General features: G+C 42.1%; 1 protein-coding gene across 9 annotated transcripts in view; it reads right to left on the reverse strand.

Moving 5' to 3' along the window:
- Positions 1–394: 394 nt before the first annotated feature.
- MBNL2 (muscleblind like splicing regulator 2) overlaps positions 395–25,085 on the reverse strand; it is a 155,367-nt gene continuing 130,676 nt past the window's right edge. For all 9 annotated transcript variants that reach the window (XM_032402733.1, XM_032402730.1, XM_032402736.1 and 6 more), the window contains one exon: positions 395–3,179. In XM_032402733.1, the coding sequence (XP_032258624.1) occupies positions 3,165–3,179 (15 nt within the window). In that variant the 3' untranslated portion in view covers positions 395–3,164. The remainder of the gene's footprint in view (positions 3,180–25,085) is intronic.

Here is a 25,085-nt window from a genome sequence, read left to right on the forward strand (position 1 = left end):
CAGCTGTGAGCCATGTCGTCCAGTCAGCCTCTGGCCAGAAGCCTGCCGGTCCTGTGGGTTAGTTGGCGCTTTCTTGTCTTAATGAAACGGGTATTTTGTTCCCATTTGGTTACTAATGTTCTCTTCATTATCAGTCAGAATCCTGAAGAGGAGGGCCGAGTGGTGGGATTTATCTTTATTTCTAATTTCAGAAGAACTTCTAAAATGATCCCTTTAAATTGCTTTTCTTACTGTTAAAAAGCCAAACCTAAAAGCAAAACCCATCCGTCTCCCATTTGAAGACCAGAGCTTGCTCTCCTTTGAAGTCACCAAAGGTTTTCTACGCGAACGTGAAGACTGTTTCGTTCGGCTAATTATCCATCCGTCTCCACACAAAAAGGAGGAAGACTAGAAATCCTTTTAAATGCTTCTTTTATTTCATTGGTTGTACATTGGGTGAGTGAACTGAATATTACAACCAAAACATAAGAGTTGATACAAATTAGACTCCTGTTTACACTGTAAGGTAATGAATGAGGGAATTCTTTAAGTGTTACAGAAAGATTTAGTAGAAATGTTACCAGTGGTATGGCTGAAAGAATGTTTCTGTGAAGTGCTGTTATATCCTGAAAACCAAGAGTGAAATGTAGTTCCCACACAAGTGGCGAGTTCATCTCTTAACTACAGTATTTGTTGAACTGCTATCTTCATGTCTTGGATATTGGTGATTTTATTTTTGTAATTAAACAAAGCATTTAAGATTTATTCATCATAGTCAGACTTCTGAATATAAACAAACTTTTGGCAAATAATATTTATACAGAAAAATAGTTTTAGATCCTCTCAAATCCCAGAATTATTCTATAAAATTACATTATAAATAAATAAAAAGCAAAATCTGTTGTACATATATTTGTACATCTATGCATTTGCCTTGCCTCCTCCTTATTGTAAATGGCATATTTATGACTCTTTGCATATTATAATCACAATTCTGGAAAATGGATATCATAGTAAAAATACAGTCTTCTATATTTGTCTGGGGATACAGGTGATGTTTCTGATGCTCCCATTATTAAAGGGCTGAAAATAGCTGTGTGCTAATAATTTAAAAAAATCAAAATCATGAAACAAAAGAAAGACAACGTGACAACAATTAGTCTACAAAAATATTTCAGTGATTCCTGTAATTTATCTTTTAGTAATGTATACTATGTTTTCAATGAGTTTAAGTGAAATAACAAAGAAAGAAAAAAGAAAAGAGGAAAACAAGTTTGAATGTTTTAGGTAAGTTGTAGCGTAACTACATTGTTATAGTTGAGAAAATTACAAATATCAATAATACATAAAGATGAAACTACCAAAGAAATACAAATTAGATACAATACTTTCCCACAAATTAAAACAAATGCCACGATACAAGCACGACGTAAGATCACACTTAGGATGTGATTTTCTTTCGATGGGGTTATCAAATCTACAATATAAGATGGTCATTAGACGTCGACTGACATGAATTAAAATGGTGGATTTCTTTTTTTTCTCCAACAAAAATGATATGGTTGGTGCATCTAGTTTTCAGAACAGGCGGTGATGCCAAAATTTAAAATATTTTACATTCAATCTCAAAAGTCAAAATACTTCAATCACTAGTATGTTCACAAAGAAAATGGATGTTTTAAACAATTACACATAATATTCATTTATAACAGCTGTTTTGTTTTTTAAACAATAATTTAAAAACTATGTAGGTACTGTATAGGCTATGTGCAACATATAAAATGTGAAATATGAAATATTTGGTACGATAGTGCTTAAAATAAACTTTAAAACAAACTTTCTGAACAAAATTTAATTGTATCGCTATTACCTTGAAGATCAACCAAGTATTTAAAAAAGTAAACAACATTAAAATATGTTTCATCCATATATAGTATATATATGTATGTGTATATATAATATGTATGTACTTGTATTAAAGTTTTTTATACTTTTGAGACATAAAATATGCTTTAAGGTGAAAGAATTAAAAGAACTATTTTTTTTTCCATGCTGTAGTCAGTTACAACCCTTTAATCCAACTTTTGAAATGCAAAACAGTAATGGATTTTTTAAAAAGTGAAACTATCTACTTTTTGTTTACATAGTAATTTAGATTAAAGTCACAGTCAAATTTTCAGTGACTAAACTCAAACTTACTTAAATTAGAATATTATACAGATCTCCTCACCTACAGCTTCGTTGTTTGACTAGGTTTTTAGTTTAGAAGTTATTCTGTAACAGGCAACCGGATGGTGAGTTAGTTTTTCCAACTAATCCCTTAGATTAGACTGTTGGCATGGGCCTCATTCTTGTCAAGCTGGATGAAGTCTGGCAAAATCTAGGCACTTCTACAAAGTCTCTCTTATAAAACAACTTTAAAAATATACTTGTAAAATAATACCTTCAAGACTTTGTTTGGTGGGGTATGAAGTTCATACCGTGCAAAGTTTCTTTTTCAATCTAGTTAATGTTATTCTAGAATCACACGATTCAGTGCGGCATCTCCGGGCAAACCAAATACCACACTGTGATGTGTCCCCCGTACTTGTGCTTGAATTTCCCTTCAAATTTTAGACCTGCAGGACAGGCGTCAGTTTTACTTCACTTCTCACCTTTGCTGCAGCATTCATGTTGTGAAGAAGCGAAACATATGCTTTGATCCAGTGGGTAAAGGAAATGACAGTAAGTGGCGTTAGAACCGAACCTGCCCTCGGAACAGATTTCTTAACTAATGCTAATTGTTTATTGCTAACTTGGAAATACTCGCCATCGGAGTGAGTACGTTGGTCGGGCTTTTCTGCACCAGCTGTGGTTACGGAGATAAGACAATATTCCTAGGACAGAAACTATGTTTAGAAACCCTTGGAAAGTAAACTTGATCCTTTATGTCTTTAAACGTCACAGCTGGTCGCAGGTAGTTAACTATCTTAGGTTGGAATATACTAAGCATACCGTATTTAATACTCATATATGATAGAGCAGCACTAGCTTCTTACAGTTGTGGTCTGTCCGGAAGAACTAATTCTTTATTTAGCATGCAGTTTGCGGCAATTCTATTGAGGAGGAAACAGGATAGTATGTACAGTAACAATGTTTAGTTATTCTCAATGCAGATTCTTGGCATTCCATTCCGTGTCTGCTGATTACTTCAGAATTATCTGTTAAAGAAAAAGACAAGCGTGCTTTAGACATCCTTCTGTGAGGGAAAATAACGAGTTTAAGTTTTACTCTTTGCAAATAGGAATTTCCTTCAATTTCTCATTTTGATATATTTTCATCTTTTGAGGCAATCGTAATCTTGAGCAGTCCCCACCCTTCATGCCGAAAAACTTTACACATAAGCTCTCCTGCCTTGTAGCTGCTGTAACAAATGGTGATTCGAATGCACACGGTTGTATTTTCTGTGAAGCTCTGACAGCGTGTATGTGGGCATGCAGTGTGCTTAGGCCCTGATCTCCTTTTCTAGTTTCTGCTTCATGTCTCTTTCTGATATGTTCCCATTATCATCCAATTAATATTTGCTAAGGTGATCAGGGAGTCTAATCAGAGAATTAGTTTGTACATGGAAAGTTGTGGGAAAAGTTTAAATATATTTTTAAATGTATAATAAATTAAGTGTTATTTATTTGTTAACTTGCATATAACATTCAGAGATGTGTTCCCATCAAAAGTAATTTTGTTCCCAAGGTATAATCACCACCAGTTTCAAATTCAGGGAACATCAAAGGGAAAAAGGGGCAACATTCTAATAAAGCAGTTACAACATTCTAAATAAATCCAAAAGCACAGACAAAGCTAAACTATCAAATGCAAATCATGGTCCCAGGAGCCTGATTTCCAAGTTCATTTCCAACTCCATACCTTTGCAAAAGACAGGGAGTTTGCCCTGTGTGACCCAGTCCTCTAAATGACAAGCTTTTAAAAAGCCAACCTTTTAACAAGTTCTAACAAAAATATTTATTCTTTGTTCAATGCTTCAACCAAACTTTGTGCAATTAATCAAATATTTACTTATTAAACTGCCGAGAGTCTATGTTTAGGAAAAAAAAACCAGTGAAAATTCTTTATGATCAAGCTAATATTCCTGCACACTGGGATCCAATTCCTAATAAAAGCCTCATTTCTATGTATAATTTCTCATTCCATTATGTTAGAATTCACGTATGTGGATATTTTTCCTTTTAAGTGGGTGCTCCTGCAGTTTGCAAAGAACAGCTTTAGTATATACTCAAATAGTACCAACTCAAATAATTCCTCCCATGAAATAAATAGGAATATCCTTTAATTTACTGGAATGTACGGATTTATATGGAAGTGATAAAAGTAGAGGAAGAACTCATTTATATTAAATATTTATACTAAATGGAAACTCAAAACTTCAAAGTTCCTGAGAATTTAAAATTAATTGGGAAAAATTGCATTGTCTTGCATAATGATAGACAAATAAAAATGAGATGTAATGATTTGATATGTAAATATTATCACAGTATCTTGGAATAGCCACTGCAAATTGCCAATATCAAATTCTTCAGATGGTTCTATTATAACTTCACTTTTGGGTTCAGATATTTGATTATTAAATAGGAATTATTCTATTTCATCCCTTAGCTTCAATTCAATACTATCTGTAAGGTTTCCAAATTAAGAACATGCCCTGGGACATCAAATTGTGTCTTTTTCTCTTTCTTCTTTCCTTTTACTTTAGCAAGACTCTCTCTAAAATATTTATGGCACAAAATCTTGCAAATTCTTAAATAATATATATTTTGGAATATATTCACATCCTTGCTTAGTAAGTGACACTAAACTGCCATATAGAATGATATTCTTAAGCACCCGGAAAGAAAAGTATTCTACAGAAAGCCTAGCAACGGGCTATTATAGAAATTAGTTACAGCAATGCTTTGGACTCATACCTAACAGAGAGACATGTACAACCACCTGGGTTTAAGTGAATGGTAAATTAACCTTGGAGTTCACTCAGAGCATTACCTGGACTCACCCAGCTTGTCCTTCCCCTCTGCCCCAGCCTACATCGGATACATTATATGGATAAAGACTAAACATAAATAGCCGATACGTTATCAAGCTGTCTGCTATTACAGCGGCCTGGCGTCTAGGCCAGGAAACTCTGGCTCTACCCTGGTCTCTATCCTCGGCTACCTTATGGACTAACCTCTGCGGTGTTAAAAAAAAAAAAAAGAATTACTCTCCTGGCAGCTGCAAGCTTCAAGAGGTCCAAGAGATTTGATTTTAGAAGGTAAGAAAGCTGTGAGTGTTTCATTTTTTGGGTGGTGGCATTTTTCAGGAAAATATTATTTATTAATTTTTTTTTCTGAGAAATAGAGCTCGCTGGTACAATCTGAATTAAGTGTTCTCTGCGGGGCGGGCGGAGACAGAGTCTGGAAATACAGACAGGAGTCCAGATGAGAAGCAGCTACCCTATGAGTGTCTCTGAAATGACCTGCGGCCCATGTGCTTGCTGTTTCTGATGTCAGGAGACTAGTGTGACATGAGACACTACAGGCCGGAGGGCCCACGGGGGGACAGGGCAGTTTCCAGCTGGGGGGTAGCCCTGGAGGGAAGAAAAGAGCCGTGTGTGTGTGTGTGGGGGGGGAGGCGGGGGGATTAGGTGTACGGGGGGGAAGGGTGTAGAGAAGCCATTTCGAGGGAAAGAGGGCTCTTCTGTCTGGTTTTAAATATGGGTTTTCTTTAGTCAGATTATATTTTTAATTTGCACCAAAGACACATAATTTAAAATGAGATGAATAGGTCCATTTGTGTGCTTCCCTATTGCCTCTCCAACTTTACATGGATATGTGAAATATATTCATGGAATATATTCTATACATAAAAACATCTTCAATCTCCACTGTAATTTTAATGGGCGGCAGGATCAAAACCTTTAGAGGGTGTCTGAGTATTTCAGTATAGGTACGAAACGTGCATTCTTAAAAGAGCAGGCTGGGGGCGCCTGGGTGGCTCAGTCGGCCGAGAGTCCCACTCTTGATTTCGGCTCAGGTCATGATCTCAGGGCTGTGAGATCGAGCCCTGCACCCGGCGTGGAGCCTGCTTAAGATTCTCTCTCTCTCTCCCTCTCCCTCTGCCCCTCCCTGCCTGTGCTGTCTTTATATGAGGCCCTGAAACATGGGCTATGAATCTGATATTGACAAGTCCTGATCCTGAGCCTGTCCATTTTAAAGTACAGTTAATTAAATCACAGTTCACCAAAGTGACCTCGACAGACCGGCTGTCAGTGGCATCCTTCCTGCCCTGTGCTCACCAAAACTGAGACCAAAGTTCCTTTCTCAGCCTCCAGGCCCTGCAGCCTGTGTTTTCTTGGAAGGGGCAATGGAAAATTCTCCTGGGGTCTGCCAGAGCGAGTGTAAGTCAGAGAGATTGCTACCACGTTGGGTCCCCCAGAAATCCCCTCTCTGAAGCCTCACTGTGGGTTTTGTTTTAATTTCAATAGATGCCCCCTTGATTTTCCAGGGGGCTGTGAGTGGTTTTTGCCAGAACCCTGAGAGCTAGGTTAGTATTGCCGGTCACACTGTTGTAGACATAGAGAAGGCAGCGCAAGTTTGCACGACGTAAAAGTGCTTGTGCAAGCCAGTGTGAGTTAGAGGTGTTAGCTCACTCCTCCTGCTGGCACGGGAGTCCCCTCCCGGGTGTAGGGACAGTGCACTGACCAGGGGAAACAGTGGTTCCGAAGGCCGTGTCTCTACCTCCCACGGCGCCAGTGATCAGTGCTCAGAAGAACCGCCGTGGGAGCCTGGGAACCAGGGAAAGGGGCGGCCATGGGGCGGGGGCTACAGCAAACAGCGAGCAGCGACTGTGCGGATGGGGAGAAACCGCTGAGGACCGTGGGGCGCGGGGCCCCTCCCCAGGGAGGCCTTGCCTGCGTGGCCACCCCGGGGCCTCCTGCAGACGGATGTCGCACACACGTCTGCTCAGGGCGGCGGAAGCCCCGCCCCAGTCACAGGTCCGCTGTTTCAGCTTCCGAGGACCCTGGCACCATACAGGACAGGGCAGAGGTCAACTGTATGGAACAGGATGTACTTCTGTTCATCCTTCTGACAGACTCGCCTCTTAAATGTAAGGATCTTCTCATATAAGGAGAACCATGATGAACAAGGGGGATAAACGGCTAACGTAAGATTTTAGTCAATCTGGTATGCTAAATCAAAATTCTGAACTTTGGAAAGGATTACTTTTCATTCCTTTCTCGACTAAAAGGAGAACACACAAAAAATGGGACTAGCTGATGCCCACGAAATCGGCAATTCTATTTTTAAAACAAAGACAGGCTTGAGCTCAAAGCACCAGTGCGTGCGTGAATCTTCGGTGGACCCTCTGGTTGGAACAAGAGTATCTGTGAGGCAAAAATCTAAGCTGGCTGCAGTGGAATCTACTTGTTAATTAGCATGTCCTTCAGGTGGTCGGATTTCAGAATCGGACGATTCTGCTTCATCCACATCCTTAAATTGTTCCCATACGAACCCAGTACACAAGGAGCCTAATATTTATTTACTGTAGACAAAGCGTGAATGGCCCCAAGGACCATCAGATGGGTTGCTTTCCCAAGAAACGTGTGGGTGGGCAGTCATTTAATAATCTCTGCGTCCTTGGTGAAGTGCCTACCACTGCTTCGTGGTGCAATGGCAGTCAAGTTTATTAAAAAGAAGGCTGGGTCCCTGTATGGTAAACCTACTGACTGGGGGGCCCCAGCAGGAAGTGCACGTAAGTGAGTGGATCAGGTAGGGAGCGTGGCAGATGGAAGGCCCCGTGCCTACAAGCAATGGAGGAGCAGCTAATCAGCTCCAGCCAGTTGTTATGCGCAGAAACCCGCTTGACCTCACACTGCTTGACCTTTCCATTTTCCAAAAGAAGCTGGAAATTCAGCAACTAATTCTCATTACAGAAAATAACTGTGTGGTCCAAATATCTCTTTAGGCTGTGTCCTCTTGGAGCCTTACCTACTGGGAGGAGCTATCCACTAAGCCTGGATCGCTAGCTTCCTGAGCCCGGCAGAGGCCAGGGCTGTAGGCCACACGGAGGGAGCCAGCAGTCACCGCTGCTGGGCGGGATCGGGGGAGGGGGTCTAATGGGGAGTTAATCCTGCAACTTGCACACATCGGACTTTCACCCAAAGGAACAGGGTACTTGACCAACAGGCTCCCTCTAAGAAAAAACTACTGTCCCTCCCTTTACTGATTCATCAGATAGGAAATACCCACATTGCCTTGTCTCTTCATTTTGGCTGCGCCAGCTATACGCCCTGACCCTTGCTGGACACTTGGAAAAGAACTGACTAGAGTGAGAAATGCACTTGGTTGAAAGCCAAACCGTCTGTGCGGAGGCTGAAACACCGAACCTGAGTGCGTCAGCACCATCCACTCAGCCGCTGAACTGACCAGCCCTCGTGCCAGACGGGGTCAGAGAAGACAAGTCAACACAGCACTTCTCCCGGGCTTCAGAGGCACCAAGTATTACCACTTCCTGAGTTTTCTACCTTGTGATGGATATCCAGGAACTGAACATATGAATAATTATGGAAATTGTGAGCTTCCAGATGACTTCTAGAAATATTCACACTTTTTATATAAATATGTTCATTACAAAGATTCAGGGACGTCAGAAGAGCTGTCTTTTAAAATGTTAGCTCAATATTAAAGTATGCCGGGACGCTTACTGCTTGGCTTAACTGATAGGAAAATCATTTCAGTGAAAAGACCCAACTGTTCCTATGGATCCAGACCACAAGACAATTAGAAGAGAGGAATAAGGTTTTACTTCAATCCTCCTGCGGAGAGCCATCCAATAGTGTCTTTGTAGTGTGGGGTTTGAAGATGTGGATAAAATATGCCTTATAAAATATTCGTGTGGTTTTGCCGAAATCTGAAGGCATCTGAATAGCCCTCGCAAGGGATCTCAAGTGGACGTTTCCAAGCAAGGCTGTTGCATTAACTGGGTCCGTGGCAAAACTGAGTTTTCTAAGAATGAGGCAGTGTTTTATTCATCTTTATATCCCTAATGTCTGGGATAGGGCTGGGCATGTAGGAGGCATTTATTAACTGCTGGGTGCACGGAGGGCTGAGTCAATATTTACTGAGGACTCAAGACCACAATGCTGGCATCAGCAGGCGGCCAACAGACCACTCACAAGCGAGACATAGAAATGGCGGCAAGGGGAGGAGCCCCCTGGACAATATGTATCTCTGCTGTCTTGCAGGGCAAGTTAAGGATTCAGAAATATCCAAGGAAAACAAACAGGCCTCTCCTTCCCCTACTCCCTGTTATAGACAGATAAGAGGAAAAATCTTCCAGGCTGGGGGAAGAATCACTCACAAATATGGAAACATGGCAGATAAACAAAAATGCCACGTGAAGAAAACTTCTAGACTTGGTTGATTCCTTAGAAGTCTTCTTCGACAGTTAGAAGGCCCTGTTTCCTTGGAATGTAATTTTTAAGAGAATGTTTCACTATCTCCTTAAACAGAACTAATTATTAATTTTAAAACTGAAAACCGAATGGAATTTCCTAAAACTATGGCCAAGCTAAGGAGGCTTGCCTGTTGCTCGCCATCCTACTAGCTTTTTTTTTCTACAGTTATTTTCTTTTTATTCTGTCATGCATGTTTCTCTTCACTGCTATCTCCCGGCACCCCCCCACACCCCCCAATCTCTCCACTGCTTAATATTCTCTCCATCTTTTCCTAGTACTCCACACCTCTTCCCTATGGCAGTCGCTACTGTCTGAAATTCCCTGATTTTGTCTGAGAGGCCAAACTTACGAAGCATTTTGATTGAAGTAAACTGTACAAAGACAGAGGGACATTTGTAGAGTTTTGGCTACAAAATAATTCTGGACTTCATCACAGTATGGATTACTAAAGCCAAAAGCAAATGTCTTTGGTTTCTGTGAACATAACATTATCAGAGCAAGTCTAACGATACGTGTTAATAAATGAACACATTTAGGCACTTTGGCCGATTTCAAGACTATGCGTAAACTTGAAGTGCATAAACAATTCAAAGGTAATGAGCGGTATATAAAAAGACACTTTGGAAAATAGTCCTATTCATTATCTGGGGGGAGTATTGTTCTGAGAGAAGGCAGCGTCTTATGCCATATTTGACTTGTTTTCAAAACGGGTTTTTATGAATATAGGAAGGGCACATTTTGGGGTGGTGGGAGAAAATTCTCACACATGACGATGGGTTTCACTCTTGAGAAGGGCAACTTGAGGCTGGCCCGAACACCCCCAGTATTTCGCAGACCTTAAAGAGCAGTATAGTCAGGATTATTGTTTTGTCCTCTGTCATCAACGGAAAGTTTACATTCAAAGTTCTAATTCCTTTGTTTTTAATGACATCATTTTGTTGAGGACTCATTTGTAGTATCTTCCAATTAGTTGAACAAAAAGATTTTTCAGATATACCCTTCCAATGTATGAAAAACTATCACTTAAAAATATTAATAACTGAGTTTCTGCACAAAAGGCAGTAACAATGGCCTCACTGAAGATTACTGACCAGGGTCTACACTGACAATTTATATTATTCTGGACAAAATAGGTACAGGGAAATTGTTGATTTGAATAAGACTGCACTCTTCGCATGAGTCCATGTCACACGTGGAAAAATCTAGACTCTTGTGAGAATGGGGTGAGACTTCAGTCACGATTCCCTTCTCTACCCCACACTCAGCCTCAACCAGTCCAATTTCCTGGAGGGAATTCTGAGGAGCATTTCTGCTGCTTTTACAGTGAGACAGGAATCTAGCCCTTAGATTGTCTAAAAATCTGTATATCACCCAAGGGTGATTCTTTCTCTTGTAGGATAATAAATGAGGAAGCAGGAAAAGGCATAGGGGAGACTTTTCGTTCCTCGTGCTTCCGCCAGTGCTCTGTAAGTGTTTAAAACAAAAACACATTCAGGAGTGTTGTGTGCTTGTTCAGGAAGAGAGGAGCTACGGGACCGTGTTTGCTCTGCAAGTGCCAGAGGAGGTCAGAACAACAGGAAAACCAAACCAAATCCTAGACTGGAAGGGCCCCTACAACAGCCAGGAAAAAAGGAGGCAGATCAAATATGGCATCCATGGGAAATGGGCAGGAGGGTGGATGAAAGTCCCTGGTTGCCTGGCAGGGACAAGTCCCAGATTTTCTCTTCCTATTCCTGCCCAACGTTCCTGACTCCATACCGTACATCTCATCCCCACCCCACCAAACTTCCCCGGCAAACATCCGAGTCACGGAATTCACGGGGGTGATGGTTCCTCTACTCCGGCAGGTGGAGAAGGTGAAGGACTTTTCCATCACATAGCTGTCCGGGGCTTTGAGTTAGGCATGTGCTTTTGGCCTCTGTCTTGAATCTCAAAGATATAGAAACATCTATGTACGCGGTGTGTGGCCTGTTCCGTGCTGTTAATACAGTATTATCCTTGAGCAATGTCGTGAGTGAAGTAAACTCTGATAGGCCAACCCGGAGACCTTACCATCAAGTTCATCACTGTCTCTATGGGAAAATTATTTGAGTCTTAAACCAAGTGACAAAGGGAATTCTGAACAAACATTTTTAAAATGAGGGCCTGTCTACGTATTAAAGGAGGCTAAATTCCTCTACTCTATCAAGAAACAATAGATAATATTTGGGCCACACTATTTAAGAAAATACTCTAAAACATTATAAGAAAAATTATAAAACATTTCTCTAAAACTATCACATTTAGAATATTTTCCCTGAGATGCGTGGCATGGGAAGCTATCTGGGATTAAATAGGCCACCCACATCGGAGGCTCTTTCACTGAAGGTGACCTCTGGGCATGAAGGTGGAATCTAAGAAAACTTTTTTATACCTTTAAAAAAGTTTATGCAGCAATGGAAATGAAATTTCAAGGGCAGTCATTTATACCTGCTCTCTTCAATATGGGATTTTACTCCCAGTAATAAATTGAGGATTTGGGCCCAGAAAAATCACAGAAACAAGATCCTGTTGGATTCAACGTCAAGTCCTCAATCCTGCTCAATACCCCGCTTTTGTATCCACCACCATTATGTCGGACTTAGAATCCTGAGCACATTTTGGCTGTAGTACTCATTTTAACTGTGGAGCAGAATATATAATTCAGCCTGTTGACAACTGGCTTTTAGGACACTAAAGGCAGGAAAGTAAGTAAATGCGAAGATTCAGCAAAAGGAACGGTGAGATTAGTGTGACACATGAAGCATGTCTCTGTGTGTCGTAATCACCTTGTACATTTTGGGAACCGGTAGGATGACGCTGCCATCTAACAACATTTCCAGCAAAATCAGTGGTCTTTTTCTGTTTTAGTTCTTTCCCTGTATGTTTGTGTATGTGTATCAGAGAGAGAGAGAGAGAGAGAGAGAGAGAGAGAGAGAGAGAGAGGTTGGTTAAGAAAACTACTTAATTGTGTGTAAAATCATGGTGCAAAGGAAAAATCAGAGTCCCGGAGTGGAATTTCAGGAGGCTTGTCTGTGCCACCAACAAGCTTGGTGACCCTCTGAGCCTCAGTTTCTTACTTTGCCCGTTACCACACGGACACCTCTGGTGGGGAGCTACACCAGGTTACCATCTGTCTTCCCTAACACCTGCGAGGAGGAGCCAAAATACCATGGTATAATAGATGGCAAAATGGAGACCCCCCCCAAAAAGAAAAAATACAAAGAAAGCACCTATATTCTCTTTTATTTCTTTATTGCTGTCCTCTGTCAAAACTCAGTGGCTAAGACCATCCTTTTGGCATTTCTGCTTTTCGAGATGATCCTTATTAGTTGATAATCACTTTGACAGGAATTATTTGCATGTTGGTTTACTGCCTGTCTCCCTTATTAGGTTAGACTCAGGAGAACAGGGACTGTTTTGTTCGATTCTGTATTCCCAGAATTCTGAATTACACATAGTAGGTGCTTAATAAATGTCTGTTGAGAAAAGGTATGAAGGTGCGTTGCTGCTGAGTCAACAGTGGGTTTCTGTTATGGCCTGGCATCTCAGGATAGACCCAGCTTCCACCAAGGATGGCTCACTGAGGAAGGATTTGCATTTGCACTCAGGTACCTGCTTTATGAAAACTCTTAAAGGAAAACACAGCAACAAGAGAATTTTTAATGTAAAAAGAATAACTCTGTGCTATGGATTTAATAGAAGTACAATCAGACATTTTCTTTTCAATCCTACTCCCTGCTTCTTTGGAGAAATGTCTACTCAGATCTTTTGGCCAATTTAAAAATTGTGGTAAAACAGGCATAGCTTAATATTTGCCCTTTTAACTATTTCTAAACGTATAGTTCAGGGGCGTTAATACACTCGCCCGTGAGCAACCATCGCCACCAGCCGTCTCCAGGACTCTGCAGCATTCCAAAACAGACCTCTGTACCCAGTAAACAGTAACTCCCTATTCCCCCTTTACCCCAATGCTTATTTCCTGCTTCTCCCTCTCCTTCCCATGTTTGGCTTCAAAACGGGATCCCTGGCTCTCTGTGTCACACCTGAGTCATCAGCAACTTGCTAGGTTCGCTTTCTAATTCACTCCCTGCCTTGCTTACAACCAAACAACCTCCCAGCGGCTCCTTGGAGTTGCCTCCTCCAGGCCACCCCAAACAACCATTCCCAAGTAGTGATGTTCAATTAATCTGAGACTGGTATGAAGGTAAGATTCTGTGGAGACCGTGGAGAAAAACAGTATCTCTCTTTCTAAATTACCATTGTTTGAAAAAGTCCTGGTTGAGAGGACACCTCTTGGTAGACTCTTTCCAGCCAGAAGTTATTTGCCACTCTACCATCCTGGGAAAGGGTGAGATGGTGCCCTTGTCCATCTGCTTTCTAGCTCTTGTTTACTGGCCTGAAATTTGAATTTCCTTGTGGTTTCATCAAGCAACAGTATTTTCAGACTATTTATGATATTGAACTTGGATTTCAAAAAGGCTTGCTTCTATTAGAACTTTCTTCTTAAATGGTTAAAACTTCAAAAACTAATAGTGAAACTCAATAGTTAGAAGTTTTTAAGGGAACCACATAAAGAGGTTCCTCCCGATCCTACACTGACCACAAGCTCCAACCTCATTCAAATGTGGAGGAGACACAGCAGAACAGGGTTTGGAGGCCGGCAAACCTGATTTCTAAAACTGTCCAGTCAACTTCCTACCTGCTGGAATCTTAAGTTATTCTTTAAGATTTGCTCTCCTCTGGAAAATGGGTAAAACACTTCACAGAGTTCTGCTGAGTAGTAAATGAAATAATGTACAGCAAGTATCTGATGTGTAATAATGCTTATTGGTAAGTGTTGGTTCCTCTCCCTTAAAAGAGAAGGGGATAAATAAAATTTGGCTTCAGCTTCTATTTAAATGGGTATTCAAATAGTAATATTGTGCACTTAAATATTATATGATCTGTAGGGCACTCCATCTGTGTTGGTAATAAACCCGATTTTGATGAGATTAAGATATGGAAAATGTCAAATACACTTACTTTCCTTTCTATATTTGCATATCCTGACCTGTCACTGACAACTAACTAAATATAGGCCGAATTTCTCTATTCATCAAAGTCTTGACTGTCACTCATATTTATCATTTTTCAAACTAAAATCCTTTATTACAAAAGCATCAGTAGCCATCGGTGTCTGATGATCAGTGTCCACTGCTGCAGAAAATTAACGTCGTATGAGAGGCAGGACCTCCCACAATTTAAAGTTAGATCCTGTTCAAGTCCAGTGTCTAGGCCCACTCCATGTGTTACCATGGGTAAGTGATTCAGCACCTCTTATTCTTAGTATTCCTCATCTCTACAGTGGGAATCAAACACTGTCACTGACTCATGAGTTGAGAGGATTAGATCAGGTATTTAGTGAGTACCTGGGGGCAGGAAGCATATAAGACCACTGTTTTATTTGGTAATATTTCACCTATTTTAACTTCCTAGGCTAAGCCACAAAACATGAATATTTTGACAAGGTATACGTGGCATTTACTAAATATTTGTAGATCACTGCGCTTAGAGCAAACCATGAGTTATGGACACTTGTGCACACCAGTCTCGTCTACCACATGTCTACACTTCTAGCTTCAAGACCTTCACCTCTCCTCTCCTGGATCTCACATACACCACAGACAGAGCCAGGGAACTTATGTTAAAAAAAAAAAAAAAAAGCAACTCTTAAGCACCCTTTTCCAAGGCAAAGAAATATAATGGGGTTTTCTTTTCATTCTTGACATACTCCTTAGATTTCCCTTTTTTAACTTCTTATTCAAGGCTATCCTTCATGTTGCAGGGGTCAGAGAAGAGCAAAGAAAAGGTGAACAGTAGGAATCAATTCAAGTAATTCCTCTTCTCCCGAATTCTCATAACTAAAGTGGTTCTCTGGCCTCTTCAAATAATTTTGGTGTAACAATGACAAATATTGAAAGAATGACTGGTGGAAGAACTACGAAATTATTACTGGAAAAAATATTTGGAGAAAAAGAAGGAATCAAGTTGTTAACAACCCTGGCTATCTTTTTGGTTCCTCAAAAACCTTTCTAAATTCTACGGCGGAAGCAAAGCTATTGATCATTCAAAAACAAATGTGTAGTTAACATACTCTTGTTGCGCTGCGGTTCGACAGAGGACTAAGTGTGGTGTTAGGAGACGAGTTTCTAACCCTTAAGTAACCCTGAGCGAGTCACTTAACCATTCTAGGTCCTTCTTACTGTGCAATGGAAGGTTAGGAGCTTGGGGATGTTCTGACCTCTGGTTCTGCCACTGGATTGAAGATCTTGGACAAGCTTCTCGCCTTCTCGAAACTGCAATTTCCTCATCTGCATATTGGGGATAAGAACAGTCCCTTCCAGGGCCATTTTGGGTTTTAATAACTCCTGTGAAAGGCTATTATTAGCACCATGTCTGGCTCTTGGAAAGCGCTCCATAAAGGAGAGCTGTTGAGTTGTCTGGGTGTTGTCTATGGGCTCTCTACTTTGTGGCCCCTTGGATGACAATTTAAAACATGTTCTCAGGAAGGCAGTGTGGTGAAAGAAAAAGCAGTACTCTAGGAAGGACACAGATAATTGGGTTCTAGTCCTGCTGTCTTAATATTTGTGTGACTTGGATAAGCGGCCCTGCTGACCTGGGCCCTTCTTCCAATATGTAACTTGCATCACAGTTTCCTTTTGTATATCGCTGTGGAGGTGTGGCAGGACTGCGGTAAATTTGCTCCTACAACTTACTGCCTTTCAGGACTAGGATGAGTCAATGGCGGTCTTGGGTCAGACCTGCCGTGCCTAATGTAGCCATGACTCTGGGAAAATGGGTGACATTTACAATGACCAGCTTACTGATGCTGCTCCCAGAAGGGCATTGTGGGGAATAGTGAAGAGTATCTGTATTTGATTACGGGAAGCTCATCGACATAAGCTCTGAGGATCTTGGAAAACTCCTGAGCGAAGGGCATGATGGTAAGAATAATACAATTAGGTCACTGAAAGTAAAACAGAGGAAAAGCGCCAGCACATCATACCTGATGCTGAGGCGTGCCAGATTCTAAATGCTAGAACAGCTAGAGTTTTTCCAATGTCAGAAAACACCAGTGAACAAACTGGTCCTTTGTAGTACAAATAAAAGGGAAGATGTGTCAACAAGAACCATTCTTTCTATGTCAGTCATTGGAGAGAGGTCTGTAGAAGGCTGGTGTGGCAGGGACAAGGAAGTTGGTAAAGGTATTACAGAAGCTGGAGAAGACCCTTAGAGGGCCCTGAATTTCCCTGATTCTTAATTATCTAACCCTACTCCTATTTTCTGTTTTCTCTCTATCCCAATGTCATCTCTTCGGTGATGAAGTAGCTTCCTCCCCCGTGAACCTGACCTTGGCCTGTCTCAGCGAGTTTCTACCTGCTCACTTGCCATAGATCAGTGTTTCCAAGTCTCTCATTTAACACGTCACTGTCTAGCTCTCATCCTGCCCTCCCAGGCCCTCAGCAACTAATCCCTCCTCGCCTGCACAACTGAGTTTTCCAGTCCTGCCCAATTGCACCCTCCCCTCACTCCCACTCGCACAGCATGGCCTACAGCTGGTCGTTTGCCCCCCTGAGCTAGTGTCCACCCCCCTCCTATAGATCTGACAGAATCATAGCTGTTCTCTCTGCCTCTGCTGCGGGATAAAGTCCAGGACTGGTTCTGAAACGCCCGTCAGAACCACACAGGCTATTGGGGAAGAGGCTGGGGTCAGGGGCAGGCATAGATTTCAGGGTCAGCTAGACTTGAGGTCAAATGCAGCTCTAGTACTGATTAGAGCCTAAACCTTGATTCTGTCACATGTAAAAGGGGGAGAACAGGACGCATCCGACAAGGTTAAATACGAGAACGCACGTAAAGCGGGATGGTGGTACACTCAGGCCTGTGGGTTCCGTTTTCCCCTTACCCCACGCCCATCTCCGGCCCTTACATTTCACACTGGTTCTTCTCTGTCGAATTCCCATGCCTCCCTCAAGACCTACTCCTCAGCCCCTTTAGGGATGAGGCCCTGCCATGGAGGGCCTTACCCTCCCACGTAGTCCTTGACCATTTCGCTTTGTGACCTTCCCTGACTGCGCCATGTTTCTCTGACTAGGCGGTAAACTCCCGGAAGCTACCAGCACCTCTCCACGCTGGCGGCCTCCAGAATGATCAGCAGGCTCAGCCAGGTCCAGCCTTGGAGCCACGGCCTCAAGCAAGGTGGCCCAGGGAGAATGCTAGCAGAGGCTGAGAGGCCAGACCTAATGCCAACTGTCTGTGACACATAGTGGTGTCATCTCCAGTCAGTGAAGGAACAGTCAGGGTAGCTGGCTATCCCTCCTCCTCCTCAGGAAGCCGTGAGGATCTCTCCTCTCCATCTGCCCTCACAGAAAGCCTGGCAAGTCCCCAAACACGCAGGGAGCCGCGCGCGAGGGAGGGCAGTGGTGGCAGAACTTGGGGAGATAAATGCCTATAAATCAGAACTGTACTCTGTTCCTAACAATTTTTATTAAGATTGAGACCCCCCGGGGTGCCTGGGTGGCTCAGATGGTTAAGCATCTGCCTTCGGCTCAGGTCATGATCCCAGGTCCTGGGATCGAGCCCCATGTCCGGCTCCCAGCTCAGCGGGGCAGGGGGTCTGCTTCTCCCTCTCCCTCTGCCTCTCCCCCTGCTTGTGCTCTCTCTCTCTCTCTCTGAAATGAATAAATAAAATCTTAAAAAAAAATTTAAAAAGACTGAGACCCCATTCATCTTTCAACCCTTGAAAATGGATCTGAATTCCTGCCTTGTAGCTCAGCTCTCTTTCCTTACAGATCTAGAGCTGAAATAAACACACATACAGGATGAACTGTACATTCATTCTGCTCAAAAGAGAAAAACCCCAAATTAGGAAAGTTGGGCATGATTTTGTTACATCCACAAAAGCCCAAATACTCCTGGGACTAGAACTTCTCCATCTAAAAAGATTGCCCCCCAAATTCCATCAAAATGCAAAAGAGGATGAGATTTGAGGTATAATAAGTAGGACAATCCACCAGGCAGTCAAGTTCCACATAAGGACCCTTGACATTTTCTCTTCAGCTGCACAAAATCGGAGCTGATATTATGTCTTTAGGTGCTATCTACAAAAGAATTCTACCCAAGTTTCTCACCATGAGGTATAAATTATTCATGAACAATGAAAATGTGCTAGATACCAACACTTAGGTAACTTAGCCTTTCCTCAGAGAATCTGCAGATACATTTATTAATTAAACCTCATGGTAGTTAGTCCTGCAAAGCAGCTGCTTCTGAGGCAGAAAACGAAAAGGTCTACTGTCTTCTTCTTTTCTGATTTCTTCAAGAGAAAACATAATCTGCCTCTATGGCTCTCTGAGATCCAAGACCCACCTCTCCTCTAAAAATGTTTTGACCACACTTGATGCTAAGTCTGGTTCCCGATGACCTAGCCACATCGCGCATAGCACTTACACTCAAATTGCCAAGTAGCTGTAACCAACAGCGTTAACTGAATGCAAATACCGCAATTTCAAAAAATCAGTGGGGTTTTTTTTTTTTTTACTTGAAGAGATATGGCAAGCTCCAATCTCCACCCTCCCTACACACACACACACACACACACACACCCCACTCTTACTGCTGCCATTCTCCACAAAATATTTGATGTGACAATTCTGTCTCATTTGGAGCAACCTGATCCATCACTGAAATGGAACCTCCTTCTATAGTTAGAACATCAGCAAAAAGTTTAAGGTGCTTAAGCTGCTTCCATGGTCTGAAGTCTAATGCTGAAATAGATGTCTCCACCCGAGGACTAGTCACCAGGGCTGGATTTTGACATTTGCTGTCTGGGCCTTTCTGGAGTACAGTATAGCTGGGCCCCAGCTGCTTTCCATAATCTGTTCCCAGGCACCAGCAAACCGGGAGGAAGGAGGAGTCTGAGCATCTGTACGTGGAGACCAGTTACTACCCTATGTTCAGCAGAGGACTCTCACAGAAGCCTCCTCCCCCCTGCACCAAGGCTTTGCAGAACCAAGATTTTTCTTATGAAAAAAAAACAGGCTCCCAATGGGTCAGGTGGTGAATAGTGGGGAATGTTTAATGCCTCCTACATTTATCCGAATATAGTCCTGACAGATGGCTTTGCATAACAGATGTTTCATAAAACTCTCTGAGATGAGAGTTTAAGTAAAACATGACCTTACCTTTCTAGATTTCTCGCTTAGTACAGGCTAACTTACATATCTGAAAATCTTTATACAAATAGTTTTGAAGTTGTGTTCACATTTATTTGTGAGAAGGAAGTAAAATCTGATGCTTTTAAGCTTTTTTCTTCCCTCTCAAGTAATCTGTAGCAGGTCAGATAAAGCGTAATGTTGTGAACCCGGTTGCATGTAATTATTTTATTTTTTTGATCCGACATTGCTGCTGTTGATTATCATATGCAATAAATTTATACCGGGCAGGTATGGAAAATGAGATTTTCTGACTTATCAAATATTCTAATAAATAGAAGGTCATGTGTGTATGTTATTAACTAATTTTCAAAAACTCTTCCTCAGTTCAACTTTCTGTTGAATGGATTTAATCTTTGGGGGAGTGTTCAGAAGATATAAGACCTAGAGGTCAGAATTTTAAACCTGAATCACCACTTTTTGTAGATGTGATTTTTTTTTTTTAACATCTTGCCAGAAATAGAATTTGTTTTCACCAGCTTTAAAGGTACTGGTGGGGTGGGTGCTCCATAAAAAGTTTCCTAATATCCAAGGGTAAGAATTTTTCTTCCTGGGGCGCCTGGGTGGCTCAGTCGTTAAGCATCTGCCTTCAGCTCAGGTCATGATCCCAGGGTCCTGGGATCGAGCCCTGCATTGGGCTCCCTGCTCCGTGGGGAACCTGCTTCTCCCTCTCCCACTCCCCCTGCTTGTGTTCCCTCTCTTCACTCTCTCTCTCTGTGTCAAATAAATAAATACAATCTTTTAATAAAAAAAAAAAAAGAATTTTTCTTCCATGCTTAGCACAGGCTCACTTCCCAGAATGAATTAGATGGATAATTGCCCTCACTGCTCCCATAGCCCTCACTGTAGAAACACGGGCAATGTGCATTCACTCCACACCTAGAGGGACTCTTTCTTTTGAGCAAAGGTTTGGGAGGTCTTTGAGCTTTCGTGGCTCTGAAATCTCATTTAGGTAGGAAGTGGGAAGCCACACATTAGGGATAAGCACTCTGGACACATGTGACCAATGAGTGCATTCAACTGCTGTCCTTGACGGGACTGAGTTCTGGTCCTTCAGGGGTGACTTCCTGTGGCTAACCCTTCATGTCAGCCCAAATTTCTCTTTCTGCCATGGGACATTTACTAGGATGGGTTTTGCCATAGTATGAAATAGTTTTTATGTTTCTGTTGGGTTAAAAGTAACTCTCCCCGTGTAAGGGGCAAAGGCAAGGCAAAGGAGGTCATCGCTAGGGGCCACCGCCTCAGTTCGGGCTCTTGTTAAAACCCCTCACTGCTCTCCAGACTCCTGCCTCAGATCCGTCGCTCACTCTCCCCAGAGTTCTGTTCTATCACTATCCTTCCTGAAGAACTTCACTGGCCCAATCAGGCAAAACCCTCCGCCTTGGCATTGAAGAATCAGACCCGGTTGCAGTCACCCCTGCACACTGAGGCTCTGACCAGTCAGACTGTTGGCTCTCCACCTCGACCGTACACTTCCCTGCCCGCCCGTGCGCGTGAGCTTGCCCTTCTGTCTCGCGGGCGAAGATGCTCGAAAGAGCACACAGGTGGAGTCCTTGTGGGACTTGGGGGCCAGAGAAAGCACGTCTAGCCACAGGGGTGCAGGGAAAGACTCGCCACGTAGACTGGGCCTTCAAGGATGTTACTAGATAAACTGAAGAAACTCTGTATATAAATGAAGAAGCTAAAACTTAAAATGTATTTCCTGGGGGATTATTTTCTCCCCTCTTGAAACAGATGCAGTTTTGAAATAAAAAATAATAAAGCAATGACCGGACACACTAGTATAATAATTCAAGTTACAGGAATTTCAACCTGTACACTTGTTAAATAAAATGTCTTACAATATGAAGAAACTAGGTAACCCAGTGTACTGAGCTGGGGACCTGCACGTTTTTTAATGTATCCTCTGAGATGAAATGGGTCCCGCTGTAGACGTCTATAGACTTACACAGTCTGACTCTCTGTGTGGCTGAAACTGACTGATTCATATGGTATTCTCATTTTCATTTCCGATTTTCCTTGTGACCCAGCCATTTGTTGGCTGGTGAACAGAACTAAGACAGTGAGTCACACAGAACAAGCCCATGAGCCTGCTTCACTAGGACCAACGACGAATTCTTTTTTTACTTCTCTACTTCTTCCTTCTCATCTGACTTGTATAGATACTGCTCATAATTTTCAGCCTCCTCACTGGTTATGATATTACACAGACTATTCACATATGGTTATATATTATAATTAATATATATCTGCTAGATGGTTCTAGATGTGAGCCGGTTATTACATCTCCAGCTTGAAGCCAGGCTCCAACTCAGTTCATCTCCCCGGCTTAGGAGTGACCTTGGTTTCAGCTGACACTCCTTCACAGTGTGTTGCACTGTGGGTCTCACGTGCAAGATAGTTGCAACTGGGGAAAGAAGAGACTTTCCTGTATTTATAGTGGTGAGAAAGGTGGTATAGCATGGTGGTTAAGAACAAGGCTTCTGGAACCAAACTACTTGGGATTCAGTTCCAGCAAAACCACTTATTGGCTGTTTAACTTTGGCCAAGGTAGTTAACCTCTGTTTCGGTTTTACCACCTGTAAGATAGAGATGACCAAAGTTGTCCTCATAAGACTGTGGTAAGGATTGAGTCTATCTATACATAAGTACCCTCTCTCATATAATACAAAACGTATGGTATGATATATAATGTAATATGTAGTACATTACATGAGAGAGAAACCATTTAGAATAGTATCTTGTACATAACAAGTCGTTTGTAAATAATATTAGGTAATAGTAAAATTATTAAATATAATTGTATATTAAGGTCTAAAGGCCTTAGTTCAAACAGGAAGTCATTGCGAGTAATACTAGTGTGTTTATTTATTGTATTTTTGTTTCTGTATCTATGCCCAGAGCCGAGCAACTAGAAAAGGTTGTTTTATATTTCCCCAAAGTATTTGGATTTTGTCTTCACTGAATTTCAAGCTACAAGTCTAAGTTCAGTTGAGACTTTCATTGCTGGCACCTCGATGAAGCCCTGAGGATAGAATTTACAGATTTGTGGCTTGTTCATCTTGGCTCACCACGGACCAACATGTAAAGGAAACTGGACCAGAGGATCTGTCATGGGATGTTCTGGTCTATCTTCTGTCTTCTATGAATGACTTGGATCTAATTACAAATACCTATGAGGTTTGACCGTCTAAATTGATCCAATGAACTGAAAGACTGTCAAAACTCCAGCATGTTTTGTGTTAAAGACAGATCACTCCACGAAGGAAAAAGGAGGCAGGATGCTTAGCACGCTCTGAGCTCTGAAATCCCTAGCTCTACTTGCCAAGTCTGCCGTGTCTAGCTTTCTATCATCCCAGATTCTGGGTCCAGCAGAGCAGCTGAGGGACCACAGGTCTGCTGGATCTTGGGGCTGGAAGGGACTTTGGAGGTGATCTAATGCTAGGCTTCCTTTCACAGAGAAGGAAACTGAGACCTACTACGTTTAAATGACACCTCGTTCACGTGGATATGATTCCATCTGAGTTTAAAGGGTGAAATTAATAACAGGATAATTTGTCATGCCACAGCCATCAGCAATCTCTGACTTCGGGGGCACTGGAAAGATTTCTAAGTTCTTTTGTGGCTGCTTCACTCTTTGAAAGTTGTTGAAAATACGTAAAAAATATCATGCCTGAATAATTTATATTTATGATTATTTCTTTTTCTGTGGTTTCCACCAAGAGCTGCTAAAGGATTTCTCCTCTTCATCACTGAAGTGCAATCCAGCAACTGTTACATCCGATAAACTGCACAACGCAGGGTCTAGGATTCTCAAAGCTACTGTCAGATAGTTCTTTAATAATATTTCTTTAAATGTAATTGAAGTTAAACCCGTTGGTTCCTTTACCAATTGCAGTCTGCTGTAAAATGATATATTTTAGCCTCTGCATATCTCATGCTTCCTACCCCTGCCTCCCTACACACAAACCTGCGCATATATATGCATGCAATCTCTCAAAGTTTTGGGGAGCCCAAAGGGAGCCCAAAAAATCACTAGGCTGGAAAAAATATTTATGATATGTGATTAAGTATTTATTATAATAATGGAATTTATCCTCAAACTCCAAAGTATTTCTTTATCTTGACTTCCTTTCCATTCTTAGGAAAGATCTCTCAGTATGAGAAGTGCTTAACTTGCTGGGCGGCTGGGTGGCGAAGTCGGTCAAGTGTCTGACTCTTGGTTTCAGCTCAGGTCCTGATCTCAGGATCCTGAGATCGAGCCCCATGCCGGGCTCCGCGCTCAGCACGGAGTCTGCTAAAGTTTCTCTCTCCCTCTCCCTCTGCCCCTCCTTGCTTTGCGCTTGCTCCTGCATGCGATAGCTCTCTCTCTTCCTCTCTAAAATAAATAAATAAAAAAAGAAGTGCTTAATTTGCCATCATAATGAATACTACTATACTATACTTATCTTCTTACGAAAGGACTTTGTCACAAAAATTTTGTCAAAAATCACAAAAACGTGGTTCAAGAAGGCAGGACTTAGACATACATATCCAGGTATCTAGCTTCCTCATAATGAAACGAGCAAAAGAGGTGCTTTGAACCTAGTAATGGAAGGATGCAAACTTTCTCTCCCTCTTTCATCCCATCATTTTTCTTTTTTTTTTTTTTTTTAAAGATTTTATTTATTTATTTGACAGAGAGAGACACAGTGAGAGAGGGAACACAAGCAGGGGGAGTGGGAGAGGAAGAAGCAGGCTTCCCGTGGAGCAGGGAGCCCGATGCGGGGCTCGATCCCAGGACCCCGGGATCACGACCTGAGCCGAAGGCAGACACTTAACGACAGCCACCCAGGCGCCCCCCGTCATTTCTTTTGAGTCTTCCCAGCTAAGAAACTTATTTGCTATTCTTTGTTATATCTGTTTGGAGGCTGAGTTGGCTTTCCTTAGAGGTAAGGTGGCTTCTTTGAGGTGGTAAATAAAGAGCTAAAGAATTAGCAACAGTTTATATCTGCCTCTGAGAGCACATGTGGGCTCGCCTTCCCCCCTCTGCCTTCTTTCCTCCTTCGTCACAATTCAGAGGATGCAGCCAGAACTATCAGGGGACTTCACTTGTATTCCTTCATTCAAGTGCACTCACACTTGTCTTTTCAGTGATGAAACCTATGGCCCTGGAATCACTTATTCACTTGGACGTAGAAAGTGTGAATCAGCCCTTCCCACCTGCAGAATGCAGTCTGGAATCCGCCATTGACGCCCTGACATGATTTCTCCCAATTTCTCCCATTAGCTCCAACCTTCCCTCCAGCTCACTCCTATGTCTCTTTTTATCTTTTATCAGTAAAGCTGATTAAAAAAATTAAGCT

The sequence above is a fragment of the Phoca vitulina genome, unplaced genomic scaffold (genome assembly GCF_004348235.1).
Source record: "Phoca vitulina isolate PV1807 unplaced genomic scaffold, GSC_HSeal_1.0 scaffold5, whole genome shotgun sequence".
Classification (NCBI taxonomy): domain Eukaryota; kingdom Metazoa; phylum Chordata; class Mammalia; order Carnivora; family Phocidae; genus Phoca; species Phoca vitulina.